This window comes from Mandrillus leucophaeus, unplaced genomic scaffold, assembly GCF_000951045.1.
Source record: "Mandrillus leucophaeus isolate KB7577 unplaced genomic scaffold, Mleu.le_1.0 Scaffold243, whole genome shotgun sequence".
NCBI classification, from domain to species: Eukaryota; Metazoa; Chordata; class Mammalia; order Primates; family Cercopithecidae; genus Mandrillus; species Mandrillus leucophaeus.
In genome coordinates, this window is record NW_012102510.1 from 324,332 (window position 1) to 346,831 (window position 22,500).

The 22,500-nt window shown below is 35.2% G+C and overlaps 1 protein-coding gene across 10 annotated transcripts in view; it reads left to right on the forward strand.

Annotated features, from left to right (window-relative positions):
* KDM6A (lysine (K)-specific demethylase 6A) overlaps positions 1-22,500 on the forward strand; it is a 241,204-nt gene that overhangs the window by 175,267 nt on the left and 43,437 nt on the right. For 2 of the 10 annotated variants that reach the window (XM_011982800.1, XM_011982801.1), the window contains exons 9-17: positions 6,011-6,104; positions 8,162-8,288; positions 13,258-13,356; positions 13,500-13,719; positions 14,277-14,411; positions 14,864-15,019; positions 15,577-15,672; positions 16,910-17,011; positions 17,674-18,069. In XM_011982800.1, the coding sequence (XP_011838190.1) occupies positions 6,011-6,104; positions 8,162-8,288; positions 13,258-13,356; positions 13,500-13,719; positions 14,277-14,411; positions 14,864-15,019; positions 15,577-15,672; positions 16,910-17,011; positions 17,674-18,069 (1,425 nt within the window). The remainder of the gene's footprint in view (positions 1-6,010; positions 6,105-8,161; positions 8,289-13,257; positions 13,357-13,499; positions 13,720-14,276; positions 14,412-14,863; positions 15,020-15,576; positions 15,673-16,909; positions 17,012-17,673; positions 18,070-22,500) is intronic. The other 8 variants (XM_011982806.1, XM_011982809.1, XM_011982802.1 and 5 more) reach the window with 7 other exon arrangements.

The window sequence follows — 22,500 nt, forward strand, 5'->3', positions numbered from 1 at the left end:
ATGTTGTAGCCTGTGTCAGAATTCCATTCCTTTTTAAGACTGAATAATATTCCATTGTATGGATACACCACATTTTGTTTATCCATTTCATCTGTTGATGGACACTTGGTTTGCTTCCAGTTTTTGTCTGTTGTGAATAGTGCTGCTTGACTGTGGGTGTGTATATAAGTTGTTAGAGTTCTTGCTTTCAGTTTTTTTTGCAATATACCCAGAAGTGGAATTGCTGGATCATGTGGTAATTCTATGTTTAATTTTTTGAGAAACAGTCATACTGTTTTTCCTTTGTGTTTTGAAGCAAGTATTATATCCGAACCTAATAAAAGACAGTATAATAAGAGAATCAATATACAGATTGGTATCATGATGAATATTGGTGTAAAAATGCTAATAAAGTATTAGCAAACAATACCTTATCTCATTAAAAAAACACAACAATATACTATGACCAAGTGTCATTCATTTCAGGAATGCAAGGTTGACTGAATCTTAGGAAATCTATTGATATTGCAATAATAGAGCTAAAGGTGAAGTCAAATCATTATCACCATAGATTCTGAAAAAATCTTTGATAAATTCAATACCCGTTTCTAATAAAAACACTCTTATACATAGGAATTGCAGGTTACTTTCTTATGATAAAATACATATGCTTTAGTTTCAAAGTCAGAATTTTACTTAAGGCAAAATTCTAGAGACCTTTTTACTAGAATCAGGAGCAAGGTGAAGATACCTACTATTTCCATTAGTCCTCGGTATTATACTATAGGTATTAGCCAGTGTAGTTAGATAAGAGAGAGCAGTAAGTTATAGTTACAAATTTACATACAGAATTAATAAGCTTCAACAACAGTAGTCAGAACATAACAGGAAAAAATTATATTTAGCGTGTTCAGCAAAGTATATTAAATACTTAGGAATAAACTTAAGAGAGGGACTGTGACTCAGCGGTATAAAGATGTTGATTCTCCTTAGTGTAACAGAAACATCAATACAAAAATACCAACAAACTTTTGTTAGGAGTTAGCTAAGTTGATATGGAAAAACATGCAAAAATTGCTAGGATAAAACGGGTGGGAGGATTGTATGGGATATACTAACCCAATAAAACCTGTATAATTAAAAATGTGGTACTGGCATGTGAATAGACAGATCAGCGAAATATCCTAGAAAGCCCAGGAGTAGACCCAAGTACATGTAGAAACTGAGTATATGATAAAGGTATTGTTCTTAAATTCTTAGGGTTTGTAATGTCCATCCCATAAATATAATGTTCTTGACCCTTCCTTTTGTAAATCTATTCTGGCAGTCTCTTTTATTGGTGATGGTGGTGGTGGTCGTGGTGGTTTGGAGTGTCTAGTTCATTTATACTTAATTTGATTATTGATATGGTTGGATAAAGTTAGCTGTCATTCCTATTGTATCCTTTGTATTGTATTGTTTTGCTCTGGTTGCTTTTAAAAGGTCTTTCTCTTTATATTTGGTTTTCAAAAATTTGACTTCAATGTGCTCAGATTTTTTTTCTTTATAATTATACTAATAGTATTTTAAGTCTGGGGTTTGATATATTTTATCAGTTTTGGAAAATTCTCAGCCATTGATTTGTCAAATATTTTTTCTGCTCCACCGCTTTTCTCTTCTTGGACTCAATTACATGTATAGTAGACTATATGCTATTGCCTCAAACATCTTAGATGCCTTCTTTTTTTTTTTTTTTTTTTTAACTTTTAACTTTTGTATGTGTGTGTGTGTGTTTTTTTTCCACTTCAGTCTGTATGCTTTCTAGTGACATGTTTTCAAATGCACTGATTTCTTTTTTTTTTTTTTTTAATATACTTTCCAATCTGCTATTCAGTCCATATAGTGATTTTCTTTTTTAAATATCAGATTAACATTTTTTAGTTCTGGAATTTCCTTTTGTTTCTCTTTCTGGAGTATGATTTTTTTGTACATTAATTCATTAGGATTATGTTTTTCTTTTTGTCAACATTGTTCAAATATCTGCCTTTTTTGGGGGGGGGGACAGTATCTGGCTCTGTTGCCCAGGCTGGAGTGCAGTGGTATAATTTCGACTCAACACAACCTCTGCCTCCCAGGTTCAAGCGATTCTTGTGCCTCAGCCTTCCGAGTAGATGGGACTACAGGCATGTGCCACCACACCCAGCCTAAATATCTGCTTTAAAATTATCTACAGGGCTAGGCGCGGTGGCTGTTGCCTGTAATTCCAGCACTTTGAGAGGCCAAGGCTGGCGGATCACCTAAGGTCAGGAGTTCGAGACCAGCCTGGACAACATGGCGAGACCCCCATCTCTACTAAAAATACAAAAAATTAGCCGGACGTGGTGGCACGCCTGTAATCCTAGCTGCTTGGGAGACTGAGGCAGGAGAATTGCTTGAACCCAGGAGGCAGAGGTTGCGGTGAGCCAAGATTGTGCCACTGCACTCCAGCCTGGGCGACACAGTGAGAGTGCGTCTCAAAAAAATAAAAATAAAAAACTACAAATTTCACCATCTGAGTAATTTCACAGTTGGTTTTCATTTTCTTTTCTTTTGAATATAGGTAAAATTTTCCTGATCTTCATAAATTTAATATTTTTATCCTGCATATCATGAATAATACATTGTAGAGATTGACTATATTTTTCTGAAGATTGATATATTTTTGCTTCATTAGCCAGTCAATTCACACTCTAAACTTTGTCACCTTTGTAATGGCAGCAACTGAAATCTCTTTCTAGTTCTTTTAGGCTGCTCATTATCTGTTCTGTTTATGCATAATTCAGCAGTTAGAGCTTTGGGCAGAGTTTTATGTGTGGAATTTGGTGTTTCCACTCTGTCTCCTGACTGGGATTTCTCCCCTTGCTTCCAACTCTTATGGTAGCCTCAAAATCTGTCCTATGATTCTTCAGGGTAGTAAGACTGCCATTTCTATTTGAGTTCTAGCCAGCCAAGTACCAGTTGAAGCCTGCCTTCAGGTGAAAATCCAAGAAAAAGGGGGTTACTCATCTAGTGCCATTTCCTTCCTTTAAGTGTGAACTTTTCCTTTGGTTTTGCCTGATTTTGGTTTCTCTCCAGTGCCATCTGGTAGTTGACTTTTATATTTTATCCAGAATGTGAAGCTGTGTGTGGAATGCCACTCCAAATATTGTCAGAGGCAAAACTTCTACTCAACACTATTAAAGATAAATTCATGTTACTTTTTTACACATCATTTATAATTCCTATTTAATGTTCTATAAGCATCCATCATATTTTGTTTCCACTTGTCTAGTGGCGTAAACTTAGATTGCCCCCCAACTTCTCCATATTGCAAGCAGTACTGTTCAGAACATTACCTGTGGAAAGGTTTCCTTGGCATACATATTCCAAGAGTAAGATTGCTGAATTGTAGGATATTTGTATTCCTAATTTTTTGAGTAAATCCCCTTCCACCAGGACATGAGTGTTCTCCTTTACTCACATCCCTACAATACTTGGAATTACTCAAATTTATGTTTTCCAGTCTTAAAGGTAGAAGATGTTACGTCATTTAAACTTGTATGTTCTGATTTCTAGAGGAGTATAGTTTTTTACATTTTTTTTCACCTTTTATGTGTTGGGTTACTTATGTCCATTGCCTGTTTTTCTGCCTATGCTTTTTGAGTCAGATCTTTGCTCTTCTTTATGATTTGTGTTTTTTTGATCATGTCCAATAAATTATCTCCCATCTCAAGGAAATGTTCTCCTACATTTTCTTCTCTTAACTTTATACTTTTACCTTTCATATTCAGGTCTTTAATGCAGTTGCTGGTTTTGTTTTATATGGTATGAGGTAGAAATGTAACTTCATATTTCCAAATATGATGCTACCATTTTTTCAAGTATGTCATTGTTTTTATTACAGTGCTGGGAGGTATATTTTAACATTTGTTAAGATAATTCAGGAAGGTGGTTTTCCTAAAATTTACGTCGGATCACATTACTTGAAATCATTCAGTGGTTCTCCATTGTTTTAGGATACAGTCAGTAGTCTTTAAATAGATTAGGGAGTTCTTTGTGAAGTAATCTTTGCATTTTCTGTCCAGCCTGCTAGTACTCTAAACTTAATATGTGCTCGTTTTTCCTCTGAGAAGTATTATAATGTTACAGCACAATATGCTTAATTTGTTTTTTCTGTATATATTTTTCACTACTGTGTAGTCTTAGCAGTTCCTGTTATGTATTAGGTGTTTAACAAATATTTATCAATTGAAGGAATTGAATAACTTGACCCTTATCCTTGGCCTAACTATTTAATTAACTTTTTTAGACCAGGTGAGTGTTCGGGGGGAACCAGTTTAGCTGATAAGTAAAAGTTGATTTAATAACTCCGGATTGCTTGGCGCGCTGGCTCACACCTGTAATCCCAACACTTTGGGAAGCCAAGGCGGGCGAATCATCTGAGGTTGGGAAACATGGAGAAACCCCGTCTCTACTAAAAATACAAAAGTAGCCGGGCGTGGTGGCGCATGCCTGTAATCCCAGCTACTCGGGAGGCTGAAGCAGGAGAATTCACTTGAACCCGGGAGGCGGAGGTTGCAGTGAGCTCAGATTGTGCCATTGCACTCCAACCTGGGCAGCAAGAGCGACACTCCGTCTCAAAAAAACAAACGGAAAAACCCCTGATCATCTCAATGGACAGTTCTCTCAAATCTTCCTTATGTTAGTGGTGTGTGTGTGTGTGTGTGTGTAGTTCCTTAATTGTTTCCATCATTAGGATAACCCTGTAGGTAGCAAGATTGGATGTTAGCTCTTGTTTTATTGCTTCAGTTGTTTATTGATGTTGAATCATAGTTTAAGTGACTTGCCTGAGGTTCATACAGCTAGTTTTGTATTTCTACCTACTTTTTTTAAAAAAAAAATTTGTTTGCTCAGGCAGTTATATACTGGTAATGATACGAATAAAAGCCACTTCAATCCATTGTTCTGCCAAGTATGTTTTACAGGTAATATTTATGAGCCTTTCTTTTGTTAGTTTTTTCCTTTTGTTTTGGGGGAGTTGTCTTAAGGTTTATAACTGTAGCAATAAAGAGTTTTAGTTATATCAGTACTCTTGAGAACTGTGGCTAAATGGTTTCATTTAGACATTTGCCTGTGAAATCCTAAGTCTTGCAAACATTGTTAGGCTGTAACTATCAGAGTTTTGATGTCTTTAAAATTATATTCGTTATAAATATTTTTAAAGGATATTTTATATACACCAGAAACTGTATCTTTAAAACTTAGATTTTTAATTACTTTTGTACTTCTTTAGATTTTGTCTACAGCATTTTTTATATGTGCTTTATTTATTTATTTATTTAGACACGGAGTCTCGCTCTGTTGCCCAGGCTGGAGTGCAGTGGTGCAATCTCTGCTCACCGCAACCTCCGCCTCCCGGGTTCAAGCGATTCTCCTGCCTCAGCTTCCCGAGTAGCTGGGACTGCATGTGCCTGCCACCATGCCTGGGTAATTTTTGTATTTTTAGTAGAGACGTGGTTTCACTATGTTGGCCAGGCTGGTCTTGAACTCCTGACCTCGTGATTCGCCTGCCTCGGCCTCCCAAAGTGTTGGGATTACAGGCGTGAGCCACCGCGCCCGGCCTGACATGTGCTCTATTTATTGAGTTGCTTGGGAGCTCAGTGTTTCTAGGCGGACAGATTATGCACTTGGAGGTAGAATACGTCTCTTGATTCATTAATGTTATTAAATAAAATTGAGACTACTTATGTTACTAAATTTGAGATGATATTGGCATTTGGAAAATTCTTAAGTCGTATTTTAGTGATACTTTGTTATAGTGAATGTCAGTTTTACTGGTGTTAGGTACTCTGGAACAAGGCTTATTACTCAGCTGTCTAATGTTAAACTTTAAATTCAATAATGAAATCAGCACTTTTTTCTTTTAGTTTTTAAAAATATGCTAAAACATCAGTATTGTATAATTCTTAATATATGAAGTAGTTCTTTAAAGATTATGTTAATTTTTCTCCAAATCTCTTTTTCTGCTCTTTAGAGGAAATATCATTCTGCAAAAGAAGCTTATGAACAACTTTTGCAGACAGAGAATCTTTCTGCACAAGTAAAAGCAACTGTCTTACAACAGTTAGGTATGTAATAGTATACATTTAGTGTATTATAAATGCTTCTCTTTATGTTTTTTACATGTTGAGTATGGCAAATATGTGGCTCATATATTCTATTCTTTTGCTCAGAGTTGATAAAATTATTCTGAACCCAGCATATTTCTATTCTCTGCCTAGCATTGTCCTTCCCACAGTCTGTCTCAGTATAATTCTTTAGTATAGCTGGTCCTTTTAAATTATCAAAATTACTCCCTAGTATTTAACCCAAGGAGGATTCAATACTTTCTTTGTGCCAGATATATGCTTAAGCACTTAATGAAGTTGTGATTTATCTAATGTCACTCAATGGTTGGTGAGCTTGCTTTCATAGCTTTATCAGTTACAATGACTATAAAACAATTTATCTAAAAACTGTAGAGCATCTAACACTGTGAGCATGCAGTTCTATTCTAATGTGTAACATGAGGGAATCTGTTCGTTTGGATGTCATGTGTAGCTATCACCAAAAAGATAGTGAAAGAACTCCCCAGCCTTTAATTTTGTTGCTTAATTATTGAGTCATGTTTCTTGTTTGTATTTGATATTTGGGTTGTTTTTTCAATTTTGTTTTTGGTCTGGGAAAATCATTTATTCTTAATTTTTAGCCAACATTGTAGCAATATGAATGTTTTCATAATGTAACTATTTTTTATATAGTTTTAAAGTCACTTAAGCTTAGATTTTATCATTTATCTTTAGATAATATATATAAAAATTTAATAATTATAAATCACTGAATAAAAACAAATATTTTGACACTTTTATAACTCTTAAAAGTATAGACAACTCGAGTAAAATCCTAATGGATAAAATTACAGACAAAACTCAGGCTTTATTATGAAGGCAATATTTGTTTTTTCATTTATCAAATACTTTATAGTTTGTTTGCTTATTTATTTTAGACACAGTCTCGCTCTGTCCCCCAGGCTGGAATATAGTGTCGTGATCATAACTCACTGCAGCCTGAAACTCCTCAGGTCAGGTGATCCTCCCACCTCAGCCTCCCGAGTAGCTAGGGCTACAGGCGCATGCCACCACGCCTGGCTGATTTAAAAATTTCTTTTGTAAAGACAAGGTCTCTCTCTATGTTGCCCAGGGTGGTCTCAAACTCCTGGCATCAAGTGGTCCTTCTGCCTCAGCCTCCCCAAATTCTAGGATTACAGGTGTGAGCCACTGTGCCTGGCTTATAGTTCTTATCTTATATAGGATGTGAATATATGTAGCCAGGGCCAGTGAGGTAGGATTGTGTGTATATTTTTTAATCTGAACTATCATTGATTCTATAGCCTTATATTTATTCCTTGGAAATAAACATTTTGTTAATGGAATGTCTTGAAGATTCTTAATTGGCCCAGTGCTGTGGCTCACGCCTGTAATCCCAGCACTTTGGGAGGCCATGGTGGGTGAATCACATGGTCAGGAGATCAAGACCATCCTGGCCAACATGGTGAAACCCTGTCTCTACTAAAACTACAAAAATTAGCTTAGCGTGGTGGCACGCGCCTATGGTCCCAGCTACTCAGGAGGCTGAGGCAGGAGAATTGCTTGAATCCAGGAGGCGGAGGTTGCAGTGAGCCAAGATCATGCCACTGTACTCTAGCCTGGCAAAAGAGCGAGACTCTGTCTCAAAAAAAAAAAAAAAAAAAAGCCCATTATTTTATTTTTATATGGAATAGTAAATAAGACTTAACATCTTTATATTCTTTGTTTCATAACTTGAAATTTTTTCAGATATCAAAATTAGAAAAGTCTGATTTATAATCTGTTGTATCAGTACTAAAAATTGTTTTAATTTCTCTTGAATGAAAGCTCTTCATAGCTTTTACTACCTTACTGTGAGAAACTGACTTTCTTAACGGCCGGAATTGGCAGTTCTAAATTTTGGAAATATGTACTACAAACTAAATTAATAAATTGACAGAAAAGAATACTTTTTTGGTTTATTTTCTACTTGGTATTCTTAAACATAGAAGAACAATTAAGTCATTTACGTAAATATTTTTAAGTCATTTACGTAAATATTTTTAAATCATTTACTGTAGGTTGGATGCATCACACTGTAGATCTCCTGGGAGATAAAGCCACCAAGGAAAGCTATGCTATTCAGTATCTCCAAAAGTCCTTGGAAGCAGATCCTAATTCTGGCCAGTCCTGGTATTTCCTCGGAAGGTGAGACTTACAAGACATTTATGTTTGCTTTTGTCTATTCCAGCTAAGAGATTTTAATTACAATCTAAAGTGTTAGTTTACATATCTAACCTGATCAGTGTATTTTCTCTTCTGAGTACATTATTACCAAGATTCCGGGAAGTTAAACAATAAAATAAAGTTTCCAAATGTGGTTTTTTCATAGCATAATTTTTGGTCTGGCAGGACATTTCTTATTTTGGTTATTGGATTTTTATTTGATTTGAGTTATTGCTAGTTTTAAAAAAGTCTTATCTGATAGTAACTTTTAATGAAGTATTTAAATGCCTTTCCTTCAGATTTCCAGTATTTTTTCTATATGTCTGTTTTATAAAACAGGATTAATTTCTCATCTGCCTGTTGACTATTGGTAGTCAGTGGAACCTTAATAATTTATAATTTTGATTAATATTTACCTTAGAATTGACATAATTAATAGTAAATCTCAAATCACAGTTATACTTGAAGTCTTACAGTGAGAAAGTGTATCAGATTTGTTGGAATGGAGAAGTGTCATGTAACGAAAATCGTTTTCTGCAAGTCTATAACCATTTCTCCATACTGTTTATCCATTGAATGTCTGAATTATGCTTAGTGATGATCTGAACTATACCTCATGCATGAGTATCTGATAGATTATAGTTTTAGACTATCATCAGATTGTATTTTGATTCCTAATCACTTTTCGCTTTCATGATATGGTGAGAAGATCATACTAGGAGCCAAGACACTTGGATTCAAGTCCTGATTCAGCTACTGTTTGTGGAATTGTGCATGGTTTAGTTAAACCTCTTAAAGCCTCAATTTTTGTTTAACGTATTAGAGAATTGTATTAGATCGGTGGTCCTCAGGGGCAGGCTGTTTTGCCACCCCTACCCCAGCCAAGGACTTTTCACAATGTTTAAAGACATTTATTTCTTTCATCACAGCTGTGGGGTGTGCTACTTTCGTATAGTGGGTAGAGACTAGGGATGCTGCTCAGCATCCTACAATGCACAGGACAGTCCTCTACAGCAAAGAACTGGGTGGCCCCAAATGTCAGTAATGCTGTAGTTGAGAAACCCTGGGTTAGATGATCTGTTAGATACCTTCCTGCTTTAAAGGTTCCAATTTTATGACTTCTTTTGAAATTATTGTGTTTTAACTTTAAGTTTTCTGTTACTTTTTACATAGAATACCTAATTGTAAGTAAATTTGCCATATAATCACATTGAATTTTCATTGTATGGCTTCAGTTTTCCTTTAAGGAAAGTATGCTTGTATGAGACAAAGTAATATTAATATGGTTCCTTCTCTAAAAATATTTGATTACTCATACTATGCTTAGAAGAAGGTTAAGGAAAATTTTTTAAAAAAACATTTCATTAATTCATTATTAACATACAATAAGAGTTGACTGGAAAGGTACCTATTTTTTGGTGAGGATTTCCTAATCCCTACCCAGGCTTGTAAAAGAGCCTAATTTGGGTTGCTTCTAAATAAAGCTGGAGGGTCCAAACTTTTGTGTTTCTCTTCTACAGGAGCAGAAACTGGATTTTATTATTTTTGTATCTTTTTACCTGACAAAGTGGCTATTCGATAAATGGATGAAATGAACTAACTAAACTCCATTTGCTTTTGGAGCTAGCACTATTACTATTAGTGTTGTGGAGTGTGAGGCTTCACGTAGTGATTGTAAAGGAGGTCTGAAACTGGGAAACAGTGGGTGCCTGTCTCTTGTTTTCAGGTTTATGTATGAAAATTTCTTTTAGCGTAGATTAAAAGCAATGTATACTGGAAAGTATTTTCCTTCTGACCTAAGATGGTTTAATATAGTAGTGTAGATGTCTTTTTAGTATAGGTTTTTAAATTTAAATTCTAGTTGTATAAAATTATAATGAGCCATGTGTAGAATTAACTATCATAGTCATGCTGTAATTTTTAACTTCAATGAGCAGTATTTCATCATCAGTATTTCAGTGGGCAGTATTTTATCATTTTTTTTTCCAGTTAACTAATTTTACATTGTAAAACATTACGATGCTTTTAATTTAATCTTTTTGGGTAATTTTTTGGGTAAAATTTTCCAAATATACAATATACTTTTCCTGACTAAATAAATAAAGGATACTTATCACAATTTATCTTGGTTTCGGGTTCAAGGTTATCATTTTAGACATATTATTTTCCATCTGTAATAATAAAATTCTAAATCCTTTAGACTTTTCTTATTCTCTTTTACTGCTTTCTAATGTGTTGTTTCTAATCTGTTTCTTATGAGAAAGATATTATGAATGAATTATGTTTTAGATATTTTTAAAGTTCCAAATGAAGACCTCAGTTGTCAGTAAGAAATTTTGGGGTTTGATGACCCTAATATTTTTGAGGCTTTCTATTACTTAACCTCTGCCTTCAGGTCTGTGTTGAAGATGGACTTTGCTTGTCATTTGGCACTTGTATATCGAAGTAAAATTGTAATGTGATATTCTGTTATGCTAGCACCAATCATTGACTGTGTTATCACAGAACTGTAGAATATTACAACTGGGAAGGACCAGGGAGGTCACCTGGTTAACCTTGTAAATCCTGTCACTTCAAAGATTTAGAAAGTGGGTTCATAATCACAGATAATTAGTGTGATAGCAGGGATTAGACCCTAGGTTCACCCTGGGCTTTTTTAATTACACAAGACTGTCTCAGAGGAACCTACTTTTATTAGAGGAAAAGTGGTTGATGGTTGGACATCTGTATCTGGGCACATTGGTTTCCTACTTCGATTTTGTAGGAATGGAATGTTAAAACATTGGTTTTGGGAAGAACTGCTTATTTCTCCCAGCAGTTAGGCAGATTTGTCTATAAATCTGAGATGGCTTTGATTTCACAACAACTACAAAACAGCATGTTTTCTACTATCTGTTAAGCATTCCCTTTCACGCTGGTGTCTGTTCCTGTTTGGCATTACTGCTGATCTCTTCTTATGAATTTTTCCTTCATAAAACAGTTTGTAGATGCTCTCTGAAACTGCCTTCTCAATCATGGACATTTCTTATACCTTTCAAACCACAAGATTAGTGATTCGTTAGGCTTTTACATCTCCCTTGTAGGTGTCCTATGTTTTTACAGCCTCTCTTCCATATGGATGAATTCCAAATCTAGATTTCAACACTTAAAGGTATCTTAAACTCCAGGACTACATCTCCTATTCTTTACTTAACATTTCCCATTTTAATGTCTTCACATCATGTCAAAGTCAGCATATTTCAAACTATATTCACCATATTCTTCCCCAAACCAGCTCCTTCTCCTTTAACTTTTGCCAAAAGATCGCCATTTTTTAAAATCAAGGTTAACTACTAAGTTACAACCCCCCACCCTGTGAACATCTAATCAATCAATCACAAAGTCTTTACCAATCTGTTGGTTTCTTGTTTCTCTCATCTTTTTTTCTTGTCGCTTTCAGTACTTTAACTCCAATTTTGGCCTGTTCCCAACCAGTGAATGTAGCCACCCTCTATTTTTACTGTCTATAACTTATTTTCCTTTCAGTCTGCCCTCCGTATTGTTAGAAAATTAATATTCCTATAAAGTGCTTTCAATGTACTGCTCTCCTTGTTAGAAAAGCAAACTTTAGGGTAATCTTTGGCTGGATTTAAAATTCTCTACTGTTTTGTGTCTGTGCTTTCTTGTATATACGTTAGGTTTTGCTCATGCTGTTCAAACCCATTTAAAATGCCTTTTCTCATCTTCTCTGCCTGAATCAGTGGTTCCCAGAATTTTAGGTTACATAAATCAGTACAATTTCAAAGAATAATTATGAGAATAGAAATATGGTGTTTGAGCAAGTAAAGACATGGACATTTTTTTTTGCAATTTACTGTCAGCCAATAATATCCAAAATAAGAGCATTACAGCATAAATATTAATTCGTTTATTGGAAAAATTATGTATGTATGTGTGTGTTGTCTTTCCAATTTGTTTGCTTGGCAAACGTGCCATATACTGGTTGGCAATTAGGAATCACTAAATAATATGCATCTTTACATATTCAAATCCCTTACTCTTACTCTTCCCTTTTTTGGGGGGGCCTTTCCTGAAACTTGCAGTATATGATGGTCTTTTCTTATCCTAAATTCTCAGGCCAATTATTGCCTATACTGGCCATTTGCTATGGTATCATGACATTTTTAATGTATCTTCAGTCCTCAACTAAATTGTAAGCTTCATGAAAATAGGGACTGGGTTTTTGTTTTTTTCTTTTTCCTTTAGTGCCAAGAATAAGAAGATAATTTCAGTATTTATAATTTCAGCCATTATCCATGTATTCATGTATATTCACATTAAGAAAATGACAGTCCTTGAATCATTAATCTTACCTTGCTTACTTTACTAGTCATAAAATATTATACTTTATATATTATTTTTACTTTTTACTTTATACTATTTTTGATACTTAGTTTGAGATTAACTGTGTCTTACATGTGCATTTTTTTTTTATGGATTAAAGAATTATTGCCCTCAGTGTTGTTACTTGGGAAAGGAAAATTGAAATCTGATACAGCAAATCTTACCAACGTATAGTGTTTTTGTTTTTAACTCTGTATTTTGATGGTATAGGGAACTAGAGGTCAGCTATATAAGAAGAGTGGCTTGTGTGTGTGTGTGTGCACGCATGCATGCAGCTCTCAGTATTATAATATTGAAGTGATATGTCCCCTAATCATTGTAATAGAGTTCATTAATGCAGCATGCTTTTTAGCACCTATAAGACAGACTATAATATGGTTTGCTTGGAGGGCTAATTATAATATTCATTATAGTTACCAAGTATATATACACACACACATAAATATATTAGCTTATTAGGGTTTTTAAAAAATTTGCTGTGATATATAGTCTATCCTTTCAGCCGATTAATTTGTTTCAGTATTAATGGAATTCTTTTGATTTTTTTTTTTTCCCCCTCCCTTCTCAGGTGCTATTCAAGTATTGGGAAAGTTCAGGATGCCTTTATATCTTACAGGCAGTCTATTGATAAATCAGAAGCAAGTGCAGATACATGGTGTTCAATAGGGTAAGACTTTGTATAAAAATAGTAGTAATTTAATTGATATACAAAGATGGTTACATCACATATATTATACTTCATAGTTTAAATCATTATAAAACCAAGCAGTTTTCTGAGTTGACTTATTTTTTCTTAATTTCTCTTTCCAGTGTGCTATATCAGCAGCAAAATCAGCCCATGGATGCTTTACAGGCCTATATTTGTGCTGTACAATTGGACCATGGCCATGCTGCAGCCTGGATGGACCTAGGCACTCTGTATGAATCCTGCAACCAGCCTCAGGATGCTATTAAATGCTACTTAAATGCAACTAGAAGCAAAAGTTGTAGTAATACCTCTGCACTTGCAGCACGAATTAAGTATTTACAGGTAAAATTTTTAAATAGCACTTTTTTAAAGCCACATATTTCCCCAGAACACTCAGGCAGAAGGAGGGTGGCTGGAAAGTTTGTCTAGTTGTGTTTTGATGTCTATAATCTGTTTCCATATTTTGTAAACATACCATAGCTTGTAATATTATTTTACTTTTCATTTTAAGTAAGATATGCAGTATTTTAAAAGATGCTCTTTTGCACATTTACTCTGTTGATGCATATTAATTTACATAATTTTTTTCTATGTACTGTCTACATTTTTAAGTTGTCATAGCATTTTAGAGAAAACACAAACAGTCTTTCACTCTTGCTTGGAGTTTCATGAGAAGACAGCTATGAGAACTCTGAAAACAGAGCTCAAGCTTTGTTTTGATTCTCACAAAGGTTTATATTCCGGTTACCCTCTTTATATTTAGTGTCTTCTAAAGCCCCAAATTTAGAATCTATTTTCTTTTAAAAAACAATTAGCTATAGCATTTAGGAAGATTTAGTGGACTTGCTCTTACTCAAGTAGGCTTGTGTTAAATTTGCTTTTTACATAATTTTTCCTAGGCTCAGTTGTGTAACCTTCCACAAGGTAGTCTACAGAATAAAACTAAATTACTTCCTAGTATTGAGGAGGCGTGGAGCCTACCAATTCCCGCAGAGCTTACCTCCAGGCAGGGTGCCATGAACACAGCACAGCAGGTGAGAAGTTGGGTTATGTTCTGCAGGTGCCCAGCTTTAAGGGTTCTTTTCAGTTCTCTAGTGGTCAAGCTTAATTTACTAAGCACAGGAGGCTTTTAGTAATGAAAAGCCTTTTGATTTAATTGCAAAGGGAATCTAGATCAAAATAAAATTCCCTCTAATATGGGAAGAGATTTTGGGGTACCAACTTAGAACCTTTGTGCATTTTCATGATTTTGAAGGAGATTTCTTAAAATAATGCTACAGTGGTTTGTTTAATTTTTAAGGCAAGTTTTTGAAAGGAAGGTACACATTATTCCATTGATGAATCATTTAATTTTGATTTTCAATCATTGCAATCAGCGATGTCCACATAGCTTTGAAAAGTATGCAGCTTGTAAAGTTTTATAATTTGAAGGAATGAATTAAGAATATATAGAACCCTATTTTTGTCTTCCTTCTGTGATTCTTAGGCATGTAAACCTCATCATCCAAATACTGAACCTGTATTAGGCCTCAGTCAAACACCAATTTCACAGCAATCCTTGCCACTACACATGATTCCTTCTAGCCAAGTAGATGACCTGTCCAGTCCTGCCAAGAGGAAAAGAACATCTAGTCCAACAAAGGTATATGTTTTGGAGAAATAGAAAATCCCAGTCAAAAAAGAAGCTTCAGCTGCCCTGAAATTGTGCAGTTTGAACATTTCCTGTCCTTTATTTTAAATTTGTGGACATCAAAGAGTGAAAGGTTTGAGTTTTTCCATCCCAAACCCTTAGTATCATATTAAATATAGAAAGTAGGGATAAATTTGCATTCATCAAATCATTTTATTCATCTCCCTGCCGTTAAGATCTCAGCACACTTTTCATCATCACTTTTTACTGACATTGAAATAAATTTAATGTTGGATCTAGTGGACAGTGTGGTATTTAGGCTAGCTGTTTGGGCCACAGTTTGAGGGTGGGCCTTTTTGGGTGGCTTATTAAATAGTCAGTAATTTTTAAATGTATGATTTCTAAGTGTAATATGCATGTAAAATTATTTTTTAAAGAATTTAATGTTATAACATCTTTTTAACATGTAAATATTCCAATTCATAGTCATTTGGCCTCCTCTAACCATTATTATTAACTGTAGATTTAACCAAATATTCTTTAATTTTTTTTAAATCGATTTTCCTCAGAATACTTCTGACAATTGGAGTGGTGGACATGCTGTGTCACATCCTCCAGTACAGCAACAAGCTCATTCATGGTGTTTGACACCACAGAAATTACAGGTATGTAAGATGATTTTGACAAATTGTTTTTTCTATTAAAAAGGAGTTGAGGTAGCAAGCTTTAAGTTCTTAAAGTATTATTTTTATTTTTATTTTTTTTGAGATAGAGTCTTGCTCTGTTACCCAGACTGGAGTACAGTGGCACGATTCGGCTCACTGCAACCTCCGCGTCCTGTGTTAAAGTCATTCTTGTGCCTCAGCCTCCAGAGTAGCTGGGATTGCAGGCACGCGACATCACACCCAGCTAATTTTTGTATTTTTGGTAGAGACTGGGTTTCGCCATGTTGGCCAGACTGGTCTTAAACTCCTGACCTCAAGTGATCCACCTACCTCAGCCTCCCAAAGTGCTGGGATTACAGGTGTGAGCTACTGCACCCAGCCCTAAGTATTAATTCTTATAAGTTAAATGGCAGTACATTCAATTAATATGCACAAAAGTAAAATGAGCCTGCATTTACCAGAATAATGGAGATCATTCATTCTTGTTTTTAATCTCTTTTTTTTTTTTTTTAAAAAAACAGGACATGGTTTATACTGCATAAAATATAAATATAGGGTATATAGGGTAAAGTTTTCTTCTAACTTTGGCCCCTACCCACTCAAAATGCAGCTGGTATTACTAATTTCTTATCTGTCATTCCAGAGGTATGTTATTTATGTACAAGCAAATATACATCCCCCTCTTTCTCACATGTATTATTATTTTTCTTCTTTTTTACACAAACGATAGGATTCTTATTTGCTGTTAACAATGTATTTTACAGACTTTTCCATGTCAATATGTGAAGAGCTTCCTTGTTCTTTTATGGTTACATCATATTTCTTTATATAGATGTAACACCTTTATTTAAGCAGATCACTAATTTTGGACATTCAGATTGTCTTCAGACTTTGCTTATTCCAGACAGCGCTGCTTTTAGCATACTTGTCAATATATTTTTAAGCTTCAAGAGCTTTCTGTTTGAATACCTAAGAATACTGTATGGATGAGTAAAATTTCATGCCCATCTAGTACAAAGAACTCATAGTAAATCTTGTTCATATGAATGCTTAGTTCATTCTTACATTTCTCAAGCTTATTAAAGGACTTCGTCTTGTATGACTGTTGGTCAGAAGACAGTATGTTTGACCAGATAGTGGTTCTGAGTTTAGTCATTTCAGGGAAAGGTTGCTTAGAATAGTGATCTTATTTCCTAAATATATCTTTGACTATATTCTCTTTTTGTTCTTCTTCTAGCACTTGGAACAGCTCCGCGCAAATAGAAATAATTTAAATCCAGCACAGAAACTGATGCTGGAACAGCTGGAAAGTCAGTTTGTCTTAATGCAACAACACCAAGTGTGTATAGCATATTTTTCCCTAAAATTTGTTAGCATTTTGAGTATTTTTATTGACTCTAATGTCATTTTAGAGCATGTTTATGTTCACTTTTACTTTCTACTAGTGTTTGACAGAATTTAGTAATCTCTGTATCTTAAAATATGGGTAATTGACAGAGATTTTTAGACAAAAGCAACTGTAAGTTTAATTTTGAACACAATACTTTGTATTGTATTTATTTACATGATATTTCACATGTATTCTAAGGATTTGTTTACATTATTTAGTACTGAGGCAAGGTTTTTAGGGCTTATTTAGTTTACAGGATCTGGCATGGATGTAACAGAATGAAATTTTGAGATGTCCCCACTTTTGTGATTGAGAGAAGGACCTATAAGTTCTGGGTCGTTTTCTATAATTTTCAGCTGCTTCCTTTTGTCATTACTAATGGGATTTTTTTTTTTTTTGAAACAGATTTCTGCTTTTTCAAGGAAGTTTATTTTAAAATGAACAAATATAATTTCTTGTTTTTAAAGTATGTGTTTCTCAACTTAGAGAAATTAAGCGTTTGGGTAAAATCACAGGTTCCCTAATTATACATCTTCATATTCTGTTCCCTATAGATTCTCTCCCCTATGGATTACACAACCAGCATTTACTTTTCCTTTGTTTTTTGACAGATGAGACCAACAGGAGTTGCACAGGTACGATCTACTGGAATTCCTAACGGGCCAACAGCTGACTCATCACTGCCTACAAACTCAGTCTCTGGCCAGCAGCCACAGCTTGCTCTGACCAGAGTGCCTAGCGTCTCTCAGCCTGGAGTTCGTCCTGCCTGCCCTGGGCAGCCTTTAGCCAATGGACCCTTTTCTGCAGGCCATGTTCCCTGTAGCACATCAAGAACGCTGGGAAGTACAGACACTATTTTGATAGGCAATAATCATATAACAGGAAGTGGAAGTAATGGAAACGTGCCTTACCTGCAGCGAAACGCACTCACTCTACCTCATAACCGCACAAACCTGACCAGCAGCGCAGAGGAGCCGTGGAAAAACCAACTATCTAACTCCACTCAGGTAATAGGAGAACTAGCTTCCTTGTTGGCTTTTCACATAATTGTTTTTACTGGGGTTTGAGAGAAGAAGAAAGAAGTGTTTGGGGAACTGGTTTTATAAGAATTTTGTGGCACTATGATGTTATTACTACATTGTGATTCATTATGTACATACATGAGTATATCTTCGTTCCCTTTGTACCGTCTCTACTGACATAGATAACCTAGCAAATTTACAAAGGAAGAAAATAGATCATATAAATCACCCAAAATGCACCGTTAATTTACAGTGGCATCATAAGCACATTTATGTAATATTACTTAGTTCATTTCTGCATAAATTGCCTACTTAAGATCAGGCACTACACTAGGTGTTAGGTATTTGCTTTAGTGGGAGAAAAAGACCAGTGAAGAAGTATTTACCATAATGACTGTGAAGTGTGACTTTGGTGGGAAAGTTCTCTCAGAGTACCTAGGAGAGCACATAACCAAGATGTTAGAGTCTTCCAGAAACTAGAGTTTAGGGGAGGAGAGGGCTGGTGAAGTGTGCCTAGAAGATAGGCTATGAAGAGGGGAGGGTGAAATAAGAGGCTGAAGCAGAGGCCAAATTTATCTTGAAGGCAAAGTTGATCCACTAAAGTTTCTGAAACAGAGTAATGAATTGCATGAACATTATTTTTGTCAAGGAAATGGGTCATACTTTATTCAACGTTAGCACATTCGTTAGACATTTAATTTCTAAGTTTTTACTTCTGAATGTTTATGTGCATAGTATTTCCCATATTTTGGATTGTTTCCATGATACGGGTACCTGCTGAGGTGAAACTGAAGGGCAAAAGAGTAAGCTTTAAGAAAATGCTCTGAATACATACAGCCAAATTGCTTGTACTTTTATTAATCTATGAGAAATATTTGACTTAAAAAGGGAAATATTTGGCTGATTGTTGGTTAGTCTTATATTATTGATAAAACTGAAATAAGTTCTTTCTCTAAGATTTTTAAGTTTATTCTTGAAGTAATATCCTTGGTGGGACCCTGATCTAAAGTGATTAGTACTTTATTCATTCTTAGAGAAATACTGAGTACCTACTAGGTTCATGTCATACTCAAGGCTCTGGGAATACATCAGTAAAGAAAATATACTGAGATGTCTTACTTGGTGTAGGTAAATCGACAATAAACAAATAAGCAATACATATATAATGTTAGATGATGGTTGTGATTAGTGCTATGGAAAAAAGCACTAACAGAAAGGGAACAGCAGAACTAGAGATTGGTGGTAGGAGAGTTGCAGTTAGAAGGACAGGGAAGGCTTCTCTGAAAGATAACATTTGGATGAGAGTTACAGGAGTGAGCCTTGAAGCTATTTGTGATAAGATTGTTCCAGGTTTAGGGAGCAGCATGGATCAACGGACCCTAAGATAGGATTGTGATGTACACATTTGAAGAGAATCAAGGTGGCAAGCATGGCAGAACAGGACAGGCAAGGGGTGAGAAGAGAGAGAAATGTGCTCCAGCTGGAAACAGGATGGCTAAATCATGATCAGCCTTGTAAGGATACTGGATTTTATTCTGAGTATCCAGGAAACTGTGGGGGGATTTTGAGCAGAGGAGTAATGTGATCTAACTTTGTTTTTGACTAGGTCCTCTTTGGTACTCTGTGGATAGACTGAAAGAGGCAAAAATAGAAATGGTGTGACCAATTTAGAGATTATAGCTGTAATCCAGGTTAAAAGTTGATGATGGCTCCCAGAGTGGTAGTAGTAGATTGTGGTCAGCTTCTGGGTATATTTGGAAGGTACAGCAACAGGATTAGCTGATACAGAGTGATGTGTGAGAAAGGAGTCCCAGCTGGCCTGACCAACTAGAAAGATGGATGAAACTGGATAGTATCACCCATCAGTGAGAATAGATTGAGAAAAGAACTCAAGATTGAGCCTTAGGGCATTCCAGTGTGTTAGGCTAGGGAATTGAAGAACTAGCGTAGAAGAATAGAAGAGATTGACCTGTGATGTAGTAGGAGATCAAAGACAATGCAAGTGATACCCTGGAAGCCAAATGAAGAAAGTCTTTCAAGGAGGAGGACATGATCAAATAATGCTCATAGGTCATATAAAGTGAGGACTGAAAATTGACCATCTGAGATATTTGCTGACATTATTGGAGTAAGGAAACTACAGGTTACAGGCAAAATTTACCCCACAACCTGTGTTTTTTTACAACCCGTGAGCTAAGAATGATTTTTATATTTTTGAAGGGTTGTAAAAAAAGGATAATGTATGATACTGGATGACCCACAAAGCCTAAAATGTTTGCTATCTGATCCTTTACAGAAAAGATATGCTGACCTTTGGATAAGGGCAATTTCAGTGGATTGTTGGGGTGCAAAAGCCTAATTGTAGTTTGCTTCAAGATAATATAAAATCGGCGGAGAAAAACTGAAGTATAGACAGTTCCAGCACACATGCTTATAGTTGTTTGGGCTACACACTGCACAGTGCCAAGGCTTCTATTTCCGTATACTGTGACATAAAAGGGTAGAATAACAACCGGGTATAGCTGACAGGGAAAGTGGGATTAGGAGTTGTTGTCTTGTTATTGTTTTAAATTTAAAATGAGAGAAGAACAGTAAAAGTCAATGGGAAAGATTCAGTAGAGAGGGAGAAAATGGCAAAGGAGAAAGGGGAATTGTTAGAATAGGTGAGAGGATGGGATTTGGGGGGTTCATTGTCTTTAAACATTAAACAGTTGTTAAAAGGATAACATGAGATTTTTGTTAAAATGCCTATCATAGTTCTAAGGTATAACTGGCAGTTAATAAATGAAAGCCTTTGTTAGGATTATAAAGTATAGTTCTATTTTCTTTTCTCTCACATCTACTTCTTTGGCTCACTTAGTTGCTGAAGTTTTCAATAAATACTCTCTTAACCCTATTTTGGAAATGTGATATTCTTTAAAAATGTGATTTGTAATTCTAATAAAAAGAAACTCCTCAGTTGGCAGGCCGCGAGGCCTCTGTAAGTTACCATACTAAGTAGCAGGGAGCCCCAGCCTTTGCTTCACACGCCCTTCAAAGCCATTATCTGTAGGAACTTTACAATTTAAGTAATGAGGTTGAGAAAGTTGTCTAGAAAATGGTGTTGAACTGATTCCAGGTCAAAAGTTTCCCAAATGAAGTTTCTGCATATCACTATAGCTGGGGAGCCTCTGTCTCTGCTATTGATATATGGAATTGATATCATAGACTCTAAATGAAGAGGCCTTTTTGATAACTGTCTTATAAAAACCTATTTGAATAATTTTTGAAATTGTAATGAAAACTAGACAATTGATAGACCTATATGGTATATCTACCTTTTAGCTTTTGATAAGGGAGGAATTTACATTACAGTTTGGAATGGGTTTATTCAGATTGCTTTTGGTAACAAGGGTATAATTTAAGATATGAAAGTAAAATTATATTAAGTGTAGGTGATTATTCAGCAAGTACTCTAAAGAATTTGTAGCTTAAAATACCTTGATTTGCAGATAGAGAAGATGTAATAAAATAGTTACTTTGTCACATGTCTGCATATTGTAATCAGTGTATTTGTTAAATAATTAGCCTCTGAATTAAATATTTTACATTTGATGAAATTTTAACTCACCTACCCAGACTTTGTTGGATAATATTTTAAATATTGATATGATTATAATGTGCAGTATTTTTACTTTATGAGAAATTGTCATGTAACTTACAAATTTCAACCTTCCTTTATTATGATTGAACTTTGTTACTTATTAAATCATTCACAACTAATTGCACTCCTTTACGCACTCATTGGTGTGTATCAACTTTTTTTTTTTTATTTTTGAGATGGAGCCTGGCTCTGTCGCCCAGGCTGGAGTGCAATGGTGCGATCTTGGCTCACTACAACCTCCGCCTCCTAGGTTCAAGTGATTCTCCTGCCTCAGCCTCCTGAGTAGCTGGGATTACAGGAGCCCACCACCATGCCCGGCTGATTTTTGTATTTTGGTAGAGACAGGGCTTCACCATTTTGACCAGGCTGGTCTTGAATTCCTGACTTCAGGTGATCTGCCCGCCCTGGCCTCCCGGTGTGCTGGGATTACAGGTGTGAGCCACTGCACCCGGCCAATGTGTATTAACTTTTAATATATCTAGTTTTTTTAGTTAGATAAGCCTATTGAGTAAAAGCATTAGTTTACAATTTTCAGCTTCAGAAACTGATTTTAGGAGCATGCTAGCTGATTTTAACTGTATGATTAAATGCACCTTTTAGTATATAAATACCTTGTCATCAGCTATAGTTTTATTCCTTTATAGCTTATTACTGACAAAATTCTCTAACCTTGTTGCTGAAGTAATCTCAACTCCAAATGTAAACTCTTGTTTTATGATTCCAATGTTACTTTAATCAGTGTTGCTGAAAAAATTGGCTGTCTTATTTAATCA